The following is an 11421-nucleotide window of genomic DNA, read 5'->3' as shown; positions in this document are numbered from 1 at the left end:
TTCAGCGAAAAAAAAAAAATCTGACAAGGGTGTTACTATTATCGTATTACAAGATATGCATGACATTCATGAATTCTACCAACTTCAGGACGCGTCACTCCAATAATGACTACATGTTCCACAGGAAAAAGTCCCCATCTGACAAAGGATGGAGAGATCCAAGAAGTCTCTGAAAAAAAAAAGGCTATAACGCTTTTGAGAGATCCAACAAGTAGTTTAGAGGTCAAACATGTAGGGCCGCGCTTTGGTCATACTCAATCCACTAGCGCAGACGAGGATTTTGGAGCCCTTTATTAAGACTTGAGATCATACATCCCAGCAAATGTTAAATGTTCTCTTGCCTTTATCTTTTTCTTCATTGCAGAAAGAGGGCAAAATAATAATTGGGAATGAATTTTTGTCCCAGATGACCAGGAAATTATCGGTTTTTACTATTTGCATACCAAAAGCCATCTTCTTGCCATTCAAATCCAGCAGTAAGAACGTAGCCATCACAAAGCAGATAACGTTATTACCATATGTTCGACAAAGACCGAAGTCTTCGTACACCCGACCGGTGTACTCCTTAATAGGGCCTACCACCAAGCCGCCCTTGACAAACGCCAGCTAGACGAAGTTAATGACTGATAATCGAAAGACTTGCACCATGCAGTCTCCAGCACATACTCGATACAGTTTCAACAATATTTTACTGCTATTTGGTTCCGATTGGGCTTGAAAATTTAACTCACAACACAAGAGTATCGCTCTCCACATGATATGTTGCCCTCTCAAAAGTGGAGAAAGAAGAAAAGGAGGGGAAAGGGGGGGTTTGGCTGGCTGCGAGAAAATTATTCAAGTGATTTCATGTGAAGAACATGAAAGAAACTGCAGGTAGCCACGGTGTCCTATTGAAGCAGTACCGGCAGAATACATTCATTTAAGACTGTAATCCAAGCAACATATTTGCCATAACCTAAACTTTATGCAGCTACAATCTTTATTTCTGCAGGCATTCAGTGAAAAAAAAGAAAATGAAGTATATCAATCTATCCTCTCCAGTTGTCCTTCAACTGCCTCATCTTCTGAATAGTTTCTACAGGAGACTTGCAACCTACCCTTGCCTGTAAATAAAGCAAATGTTGGTATAGGAAAGGTAGTATGCAAAAGACAAGCTCTAAAAAGCATACGCACATAGGAGCCGATGAAAAGCACAAACAAATAAATATAACAAGCCAAAAATGGCCAGAATTCCAGTTCAATTTGCATGCCAATTTCCACAAGAAAATCACATGGTAAAACACAATAATTGAAAGCAAATCTCGTCAATCAAAAGCAAAACCTGAAGATCCGGAAGATCCACACGCATGAATGGATTTGTCTCCCACTCGTCCTCAATAGTAGATGGGATGGTGGGAAGCCCTGCTTCCCGCTGTTGCTGAGCCCATGACAGTTTGTGCTGTGTCTTTACATTGTCTGGTTCAACTGTCAGAGCAAAATGCAAGTTCTTGACTGTATACTGCAGAAACATATTATCAGATGTAACAATGACTTAAAAATAAAAGAAAAATCCTTAACAAGAATGATCTCGATACAAAGTGAATAAAATCAGCACACTTGCACTTTTTCAGTTAAGAACAGAAATTTACTTCTTTGGAGCACAGATCTTCTGATAGAGTTAGAAACTGGAAATGATTTAAACACAAGAAGTGGAGAAGGACTGGTCTTGTATTAAGACCAAGCAAGAGTTTCTCAATACAGATTCCTTTTCTGTATATCAATACAAACAGGGAAAATAAACCAGGCGAGACTCTCCCGTTCTAGCTCAAGCTAGCCAGCAAGTAACCTCACAAAAAAATAAGAAAATACTCATATCTCCAAGTTTCAGACTATTGTTATTAATACTCATATCTCCAAGTTTCAGACTATTGTTATTTAAATACAAGAGCATTTCTCTGAAGGACAAACCTCTCCTCGAGAAATCCTAACAGCCTAACTAACAATATTCCATTTCCTTCCCATTTGTCTATTTCTTCTCAGTAAATTCCAGCTGTCCTGTACCCAAATCTGTCCTTGGGCCTTCTTTGTTTCTGAATTTCTTCTTTAGGTAAACCTTCAGCTGCATTGGGCCTAGACTTACAGCACTCTTGCTATCATTACCTACTTCTTCAAGAGCAGCCTTGTCCTCAAGGCTGATGTCCGGGAATTGGTTCAAAGCATCAGTAGTATTCATCCAGGTAGCTTCTACCTTCGTCTTGCCCTTCCATTTAATCAAAATTTGTGGAATTGATTCCCCAGCTATTTCCTTAGTCCTCTTTTGTAGTATTGCTTCTGGCTCCACCATTTCTTCTTCAATTTCCATGCCCTTAGATAGTTTCTCAGTAGCTTGATGATTCCCTACCAATTTCTTCAGCTGGGATACGTGAAAAACAGGAAATATCTGTAAATCTTCAGGCAGCTGTAATTTATAAGCTATTGAATTACTAGTGATGACGGCCGGGCTCTGAACGTTGTTGACCAACATAGAAGGTTTCTAATTAGGAGGATTCAAATTTTTGGAATCCTAATTAGGCTTGATTTAAGATATTTTATTTTTATTGTAAGCATTCCTAATTTAAGTTAATTCTTTGTGTATAAATACTCAAACCTTATAAATATCAATTCAATTATAATAGAATCGAAAATTTCTCTCAAAATTTTTCATGATACTAGAACTTTTTTCTTAATTTTAGGGTTTAAATTCAATCTTTCTCTTAGGATTTCTAAAATCTTAGATCTACCTTTTTGGTGAGGAATCTTTTTTTATCTCACCACCAACAAAGTCGCCGGACCATCGCTGATTAGCTGTCCAGCGTCGCGTGAGGCTCACGCGCCCTTGGAAGATTCTGCGTCTTTCCCATGCGCTGGTGCGTGTGACATTTTCCGATGGTCTTTTTCAACGGCGATCCTTTCTGGCAAACTCACCTTCAAGTCGCACCACTAACCTGTGTGGATTCGTGACTTGGTTCACCTTTTTCCAGCGTAGGAGACATTTTCTGGTGGTTTATTCGACAATAATCCTTTCCGGCAAACTCGCCTTCAATTCGTGTTTCTGATCAGCTGGACCCGTGCCTTTTTCGCCATGAACAGTAATTCTTTCTTCAATAACAATTTTTCCAATGTTTTTGACAAAAAAGGTGGTTTTTTCTTGAAATTGCATTGAATTGTGTGGGCAGTGTAAGGACTTCTAATAATGCTTTTGTTTCATCTCTTAATTCTGCTCCATAGATTATTGATTCTGGTACAAATAGACATATAACAGGCTCCTCTGAATGCTTTCACAATTATCTTCCAGGTCTACAAAAAGACACTGTTAGAATCGCAAATAGTTCTTCCACTCCTATATCTGAAACCGATTCTACTGTTTGTACTCCAAATATCAAGCTATCCTCTGTTCTTCATGTTCCTTGTTCCCCTGTTGATCTTTTATCTGTTAGTGTTCTCACCAAAGCACTTAACTATAAAATTAAATTTTTTTCCTGACCATTGTGTTATTCAGGATCTTCAAATTGAGAAGAGGATTGGTAACGATAGACCGCATGATGGCTTATATATGTTGGAAGGGAATCTGGGTTTGAATTCACCATGAGCTCTTTTTGGAAGAAATCAGGATATCAACCAGGAAATTATACAGTGACATCAACGGTTAGAACACCCATCCTTCTTTGTATTAGAGAAACTTTATCTTGATCTATTTTCCAAGGCTCAATGTGGTTCTTTAGTTTGTGATACTTGTGAGCATGCTAAGTATACAAGAACCTCTTATCCCTCTAGTAAGAGTAGAAGTATGATCCCTTCTATGACCGTCCATTCTGACATTTGGGAACCTACTCAAGCAGAAACTCCCATGAAAGCAATCACAAGCTACAAGCAGGGATTGGTGAATCAGTGGATATGGGCAGATATAAGAAGTTGGTAGGCAGACTGATTTAACTTTTGCATACTCAATCAAACATAGCATATGCAATCAGCTTAGTTAGTCAGTTTATGCATGATCCCTATAAGTCTCACATGCAAGCTGTTTTTTACATTTTGCAATAGTTGAAGTCTGCTCCTGGAAAAGATCTCCTATTCTCTAAACACGGCCATCTTCGCATACATTTATTCACAGATGCAGATTGGGTCAGATCCCTTGATGATAGAAGGTCGACTAATGGGTACTGTACAGTTATAGAAGAAAACTTTGTCACTTGGAGAAGCAAAAAATAAAGTATTGTTGCTCAATCAAGTGCTGAGACGGAATATAGAGCGATGACGCAACGTGTTTGTGAACTCCTATGGTTGCAGATTGTTGGAGGAATTGAAACTATTGGAAAGGGAGAAACTCCTCTTATACTGTGACAACAAAGTTGTCATCAGTATAGCTCACAATACAATTCAATATGATCGAACGAAGCACATAGAGATTGATCGACACTTCATTAAAGAGAAGTTAATAAATGGTGTATTGAGGTTAGATCATGTGACTTTCAATCAACAGCTAGCTGATGTATTTACCAAAGGGCTCAGCAACAAGACCTATCATATTTTGGTTTGCAAGTTGGGCACGTGTAATGTCTATGCACCAACTTGAGGGGAGTGTTGACCAACATAGAAGGTTCCTAATTAGGAGGATTCAAATCTTTGGAATCCTAATTAGGCTTGATTTAAGGAATTTTATTCTTATTGTAAATATTCCTAATTTAGGTTGAATCTTTATGTATAAGTACTCAAACCTTGTAAAGATTAATTCAATTGGAATAGAATAGAATAAAAAATTCCTCTCAAAATTCTTCACCTCTCATACATCATGAAATAATTAATGAGCGGGTAAAGGGGCACTTGTTGACGACCAAGCTCTGGACGCCAAGGCCTTGGCAAAGCCCGGACTAGAAAGACTGGGCCTTAGTTTTATTAGGGCCCAATGCATGGGCCTACTCCTTATACAAGTCCAGGACTTGCCCCAACAAGCCGGACTGTGCACGAACCTGCACATGGAGGCCCTGGCCTTGAATATCCATTAGCCCCATGGGAAAATAAACCCTGTAATGCCCATAATCATGTCTAAGTTACACATCACTAGAAGACAAAAAAAGTGAATAAAAGAAAACAAAAAGGAGGAACAAGCCAAGCTATTAAAATATACTCTTAACCCTGACCCCTTGTTGGATCTCAGACATCAACCGAAAAAGAGCTATAGTACCTGGCTGCCAATTTGGGAGAGAGAGAGTGTGACAGGTTGGTCTGTCTACAAGGGCACAATTTGAGGAAGATCAAATCACCTTCTTTAAATTCGACATCTCGTCGATGTTTGTTAGCCTCTTTCACCATTCTCTGCTAAGCTCTTCTTAAATTGTAATTGCCTAAGCAATTCATCCCTGGTAACTAGTTCCTAAGCCACTGCTTCCACCTTGGTTTCTCTTGCTAGATATTGTTGTAACATGAGAGGAGGTTTACCATAAACACTTTCGAAAGGAATTTTTTTTTTTTTTTTGTCTGAGCTTTTGAAAGGAGTTAAACCAGCTAAACTGTGATAGCTTGAATTATACCCATACTCAACCCAAAGAAGCCATTTGCTCCAATGGTTGAGTTGTTCGAAAGTAAAGCAACGCAAGTATATTTTCAATCCTCTGTTTAAGACCTCAATCTACCCATCTGTCTCCAGGTGGTAAGTCGTGCTCATTTGTAAATTAGTACCTTGCAATCCGAATAACTCTAACTAGGAATGACTTAGGAATAATGGACCACGATCACTGAAAATCGTTCTAGGCATTCCATGGAGCTTCACGATGTCTTTCACAAACACTTCAGGTAGCATTTTAGCTGAGCAAGGGTGGCATAAACCCAAGAAGTGGGCATACTTTGACAGCCTATCAACCACTACCAAAATAGCATCAATCCCTTGGGAGGGTGGCAAGCCGGTGATAAAGTGTATGGAAATATCTTCCCAAATTCTAGATGGAATGGGCAATGGTTAAAGTAAACATGCAAGTGAAGCAGCTTCATATTTACTGCGGTGGCAGATTAAACATTCTGACACATATTGTTAAACATCCTTTATCATTCCTCGCCAATATAAGTTAGAAGCTAATCGTTTGTATGTACGAAAAGCCCCATAATGCCCACCAGTAGGAGAGGAATGGAATTCTGCTAGGAGCTTAGGAATCCAACCAGATAAGCTAGTAGAACCACTCTCCCTCTATAAAATAGTCTGCCATGAATCAGGATATAATTAGCATTTGAAGAGGGATTTGATTGCAGAACTTCAATAATTTGCTATAGGCATTCATCTCAACTTCAATTTGTTCCCAATCCAACCAATAAATAGAAATAATAGTGGTGAGTTCCCGATCCTCATGGAGTTGAGATAAGGCATCAACAGCATTATTAGTTTGACTAGGTTTATATCTAATCACGAAGTCATAACCCAACAATTTAGCTTCCCATTCTTATTGTGTCAAAGTGTGGATCTGTTGCTGTAACAAGTGCTTCAAGCTACTATGAGCATTCTATAGACTCTGTACTATAAATTTTCAGCCTTGAAAATGAGCCTCTAATGATGAATAGACAAAACTAAAGCCATCATCTCTTTCTCATATACAGACTTAGATAGATTGGAGGAAGTTAATGCCTTACTGTAAAAAGCGATTGGTCTCTTATCCTGCATCAACACCGCTTCCTGAGGCATCACATTCCACCACAAAAACTTTACTAAAGTCCGAAGTAGCCAACACTGGAGAAGTCACCAGAGCCTGCTTCAGTGTTTTGAATGCTGCGTCAGCCTTTTTGGTCCAAATAAGTTTCCCTTAGTGCTCCTTAAGCAGATGTGTAAGCGGTTATGCTATGTGCCCATAATGCTTTATGAATCGTCGGTAGTAGCCCATCAGTTCTAAAAACCCTCAAACACACTTAAGGGATATTGGTCGAGGCCAATTGAGCACACTTGCAGTTATTGAAGAATTCATAGGCATACCTTGTGCTGAAACAATGTGATCGAGATATTCGAACATTGTCATCCCTAGTCAACTCTTTTTCTGTTTGACCCGAAATTGCAACTGTGTTAAGAGTTGTAATACAATAGTTAAATGGTGTAGATGCTCTCAAGTCAAAGAATCTTATTGAGAATAACTTCTTGATCGTCGAAGTTGGGTAGCTCCAACCTTTTTAATGGTAAAGTGGAGTCATCCACCAAGGTAGAACTTACAGAAGTGATGGGCTGAACGGTGGAGCTGTTCCAAACTAAGGCGTTATATTCAAAGTGTCACCTTCCTTTGTAACCCCTTTTCCACGAACCAAGGAAGTCGACAATGATTCCAACCTTGCAAACTTTTGATCTTGTTCTGCTTCCATCAATGCTAACTTCTTTTCTTGATCCATTTTCATGGTGGCTAGTAGCTCCTCAATGCTGCCCAAGTTCCTCTCTATCACATCAACTCTTCCTTCCATTTTAGTTTTCATCATGGATGGGGAGGCATCCGACAAGTCAAACAAACCAATTTGATAAAGTTAGAAACTGGAAATGATTTAAACACAAGAAGTGGAGAAGGACTGGTCTTGTATTAACACCAAGCAAGAGTTTCTCAGTATAGATTCCTTCTCTCTATGTTAATACAAACAGGGAAAATAAACCAAGAGAGACTCCTGTTCTAGCTCATGCTAGCCAGCAAGTATGCTAAAAAAAAAAAAAAGAAAATACTCATGCCTCCAAGTTTCAGTCTACTGTTATTTAAATACAAGAGCATTCTCTGAAGGACAAACCTATCCCCGAGAAATCCTCTAACAGCCTAACTAACAATATTCCTTCCCATTTGTCTTTTTCTTCTCAATAATTCCAGTTGTCCTGTACTCCAATATGTCCTTGAGCCTTCTTTGTTTCCGAATTTCTTCCTGAGGTAAACATTCAGCTGCCTTGGGCCTAGACTTACAGCACTCTTGCTATCATCTTCCAATAACTAGAATGACAAATATGAAAGTATTAACTATGTCGTTTCATGGAAAACGGCTTAAACCAACCAGTAGCACAATCCCATGACCAGATTGCGTACTGTATCACTTTGATGATTTTTCTCATTGTTTCTGGCATATAGCACTTCCAGTTGTTGCCATTATACCACATATTGACAGAATGCATAAACTCACACCCCTCAGTATTAGCAGCAAATGCCACTACTCATAAATCATCCACTATCATAAGAAATGCTCAAGAATAAGTTTGGTAAATTATCCTTATTAACAATCCCGCCAATCAATTTAGACCTATTCTTATATGCACCATGGTTTTAAAAAACAGCCGTTACATTACCCAAACGTAACGGACATTATATAACGGGTTTTAGAGACCCACTGCCCATTACTCTGTTACACAACGGCCCCACATGAGTTGCAAGTGTAACGGTCGTTACGTAATGGACAGTTACTGACCGCGAAGTAACGGTAACAGTTGTTACCAATGATAAAATTCTTTTATATCCTTTCTCTTTTGCCCCTATTCTCATCTTTTTTAGTTTTCACATTTTCCAGCAACTTTAAAGGCAATATTTTTCAAGTTTTCTCTTTCCTTTCTCTTTCAAATTCCAATATTCCCTGTATATTTCTCATACAAGCTTAGATCAATCATAAACCACTGCATTTCCAAGCTTGTTTCTTTTAAAAGATTAGTTAAATTTTCTGTATTTTATTTTTTAGCTGTTATTTTTTGTCTTTATTTTAATTTTTTATGAATTAAAGTGTTAGTTTTGAATTAAAAATATACTTTAAGCTATTAGTTTACTTGATCTATAAAGATTGCTTTGGTTTTTCTTATTTTAAACTATATGATGCTTAATTTAAGTTAAATAGTCTATATTTAATATATTTATGTTTGTTATGCATTTATATTACATTATTCTGAATTAAATCTAATCAACATCATTTCATTTTATAACCTTTGCAAATTGATTTAAAAAATTTGAGTAGAGTCAGGCCGTTACCGTTACGTTACAGCTGTTACAGGTCTATTTCTGTTAGACTGTGACCGTGATCTAAAACCATGATATGCACTCTCACTATAGAATATAAGAAACATCTCTACTAGTATCTTCATCTTCAAACTTACCATAAACCATAATAATGGCTCAAATGTTGAGAGTAGGGGGGACAAATTGTCTCCCTATCCAGAGAGAAAGGAAAACAATACCAATTATCAACTTTACCTTTACTAACAAACCAAATTCAGAAAATAGTTACCTCATGACCACAATAGACTTGAGTAGGCTTTGGCAATGAACCCAATGTTTGACACAGCGATTGATACATCTGTTCTGCTGTGCCTTCAAAAAATTTCCCACAACCAGCAATAAACTGCAAATCAACTAAATTAGAAATGCCAATTTTCTTTAAACTGTATTATCAGAACTGAAATATTATCTTTAAAGGGAATTTAGGCTAATTAAACAAGTGGCGTGAGAACTTGCCACGAGCAGTTGTACCTAGCAAGTTTATATTCTACATATTTTCCATACTTTATCTTCCCTAAATTTGGAAAGCTCTGAATACCAAACAATTTCTTAGAGATGCTCGCACAAAGCTGATTACCATTTGTTGGTCATATGATTATACCAGATGACAAGAGGAGAAGAATTTTTCCTTGCAAAAGCATTCATATTGCTGATTAAAATAAGCTTACTTTAGCCTACCACTCACTAGATGGATTGACAAGGTATATATGGAAATTCCCTGTTGACCAGGGTTCCATTCCCCTTCCCTACCTCAACTAACTATAAAAAAAATAATAAGCTTAATTTATATATCTAGTTAAAAAAAATGTTTCAGATAAAAGACATAAGATCTTCCTCTGAACTTACTAGAGTGTCACCAGTGAAAACTGCTGGATCCTCTCCATCCTTGCCCGTCACATAATAACTGATGTGTCCTTTGGTGTGACTACCAAATACCAAAGGAAAGTTGGTTAATAAGGAAGAAGATTAAACAATCAATTTGTTACTTCTATGGATGAAAAGGATACTCTGAAAAAGATTGAAATTATAACCAAATAAGCAAGAATTTTCAGAAGCCTCGGTAGTTTGAGAAAAATTCATGTGCAAGAGAACTCAGCCCATGTTTGTATTCCTCCACTGATCAAGTAAAAGTTCAAATTCATGAAATGGGTCCCTAGAATATGATAACCTTTCGATGTGTATTATGCAAGTGAAAAGCTCCAACTACCGTTTTTTCTCCCTCAAGCTAAATCACTAGAGAAGAACTTATGGAAATCCAACTTTTTTCTACACAAATTTCCCACTAACAGGCCCTCACTTTATGCAAAGAAGTAGAAGAGAAATTGCGTAAAAAAGCATAAAAATTTAATCTTGGAATAGAACTAATTAGCAGAGGAGGAGTGTCATGTGAATAAATGCATACCAAGATGATGATGGAGGAAAGGCAAAACTTGCAACGGTAAGGGTATAAAAGCATACCAAGGAGTGTGAAGGGCCAAAATATTAACGTGAGACCCAAGTTGCAATTTATCACCGTTATCCAATTGATGGGTACAACCCTTCACGTTGTCAAAGGAACCACCATAAACCTGAAGCCCAGGCACCAGCTGCTTCATCTTCTCATTCCCCCCTGCATGATCCCTACCAAACACAAAAATCGAAATGATCACTTCCTGGGCAGTCGAGAAAAATTAGAAATTAATTAATCTGAGCAGTACCAGTGATGATGAGTGGTGAGAACAAACTTGAGATGGACTTGGTGCTGATTAGCAGCTTCAAAAATCTTATCCGGCTCGACGGGATCTACCACTGCCGCTTCTTGAGTGTTCTCATCGATAATCCTGCGTAAATTTACTATAAGTCAAAAATCGAAATCAGACAATCATGATCTAACAAATAAAAATCACTTACAGATAGGCAAAGTTATCCTCCAAGCAAGGGACATGAAAAATCTTCATCCTTTTTACTCCAGGACTTCCCACTTACACAGCGAGGATTCAGAAAGTAGAAATGGGATAGTTTGCAAAGTCGTAGCAGCGAATAAACGTGGGCCAAGTGCTACCTATAAGCCAAATGAGTCCTGAACTTTCCGTCAATCTTAAAATAAACTTAATTCAATCTTTTTTTTTTTTTTTTGAAGAAATTAATTCAATCTTATTTATCAGCTAAAATCTTTAACTTAGAATATGTACGAATATAAAATTTCGGTTGTAATGGACACTAATCAGATTCCATACCAAATACCGTTAAAGTTTTTATTTATTTGTGAAGATTAAGATTGAATTTTTTGTTAGATTTTAATAAAATTAAATTTTAAAAATTAAAGTATTAAATTTTAAAAATTAAAGTATTAAATTTTAAAAATAGAAAAATAAATTTATTAATTATATTATATTTTAAAATAAAAAATATTTTTTTTCTTAATTTTTATTATATTTATTGAGTTTAA

At 37.2% G+C, this 11421-nt stretch overlaps 1 protein-coding gene across 2 annotated transcripts; it reads right to left on the bottom strand.

Annotated features, from left to right (window-relative positions):
• Positions 1-820: 820 nt before the first annotated feature.
• On the bottom strand, positions 821-11046 carry LOC110619204 (hydroxyacylglutathione hydrolase cytoplasmic). Of its 2 annotated transcripts, none has more exons than XM_021762485.2 (7): positions 10884-11046; positions 10691-10813; positions 10452-10613; positions 9840-9918; positions 9223-9336; positions 1322-1498; positions 821-1103 (listed from the first exon to the last, which is right to left on the bottom strand). In XM_021762485.2, the coding sequence occupies exons 1-7, from the start codon at positions 10928-10930 to the stop codon at positions 1029-1031; spliced, it is 777 nt and encodes a 258-aa protein (XP_021618177.1). In that variant the 5' UTR covers positions 10931-11046; the 3' UTR covers positions 821-1028. The 2 variants fall into 2 exon arrangements, with proteins under 2 accessions (XP_021618177.1, XP_021618179.1); XM_021762487.2 differs by having other exon boundaries at positions 10718-10813.
• Positions 11047-11421: the final 375 nt, after the last annotated feature.

This window comes from Manihot esculenta, chromosome 7 (genome assembly GCF_001659605.2).
Source record: "Manihot esculenta cultivar AM560-2 chromosome 7, M.esculenta_v8, whole genome shotgun sequence".
NCBI lineage: Eukaryota > Viridiplantae > Streptophyta > Magnoliopsida > Malpighiales > Euphorbiaceae > Manihot > Manihot esculenta.
Note: the sequence above shows the minus strand (reverse complement) of the source record. Positions and strands in the feature narration are given on the sequence as shown.

What these genes read in the sequence shown, in the direction of transcription:
- LOC110619204 (XM_021762485.2), bottom strand. Translation starts at nt 10,930, where the DNA reads ATGAAGATTTTTCATGTCCCTTGCTTGGAGGATAACTTTGCCTATCT. An exon ending in CTCACCACTCATCATCACTG is followed by an intron (nt 10,614 to 10,690) that starts GTACTGCTCAGA and finishes TGTGTTTGGTAG; the next exon opens with GGATCATGCAGGGGGGAATG. An exon ending in AAGTCTATTGTGGTCATGAG is followed by an intron (nt 1,499 to 9,222) that starts GTAACTATTTTC and finishes ATGTTTCTGCAG; the next exon opens with TATACAGTCAAGAACTTGCA.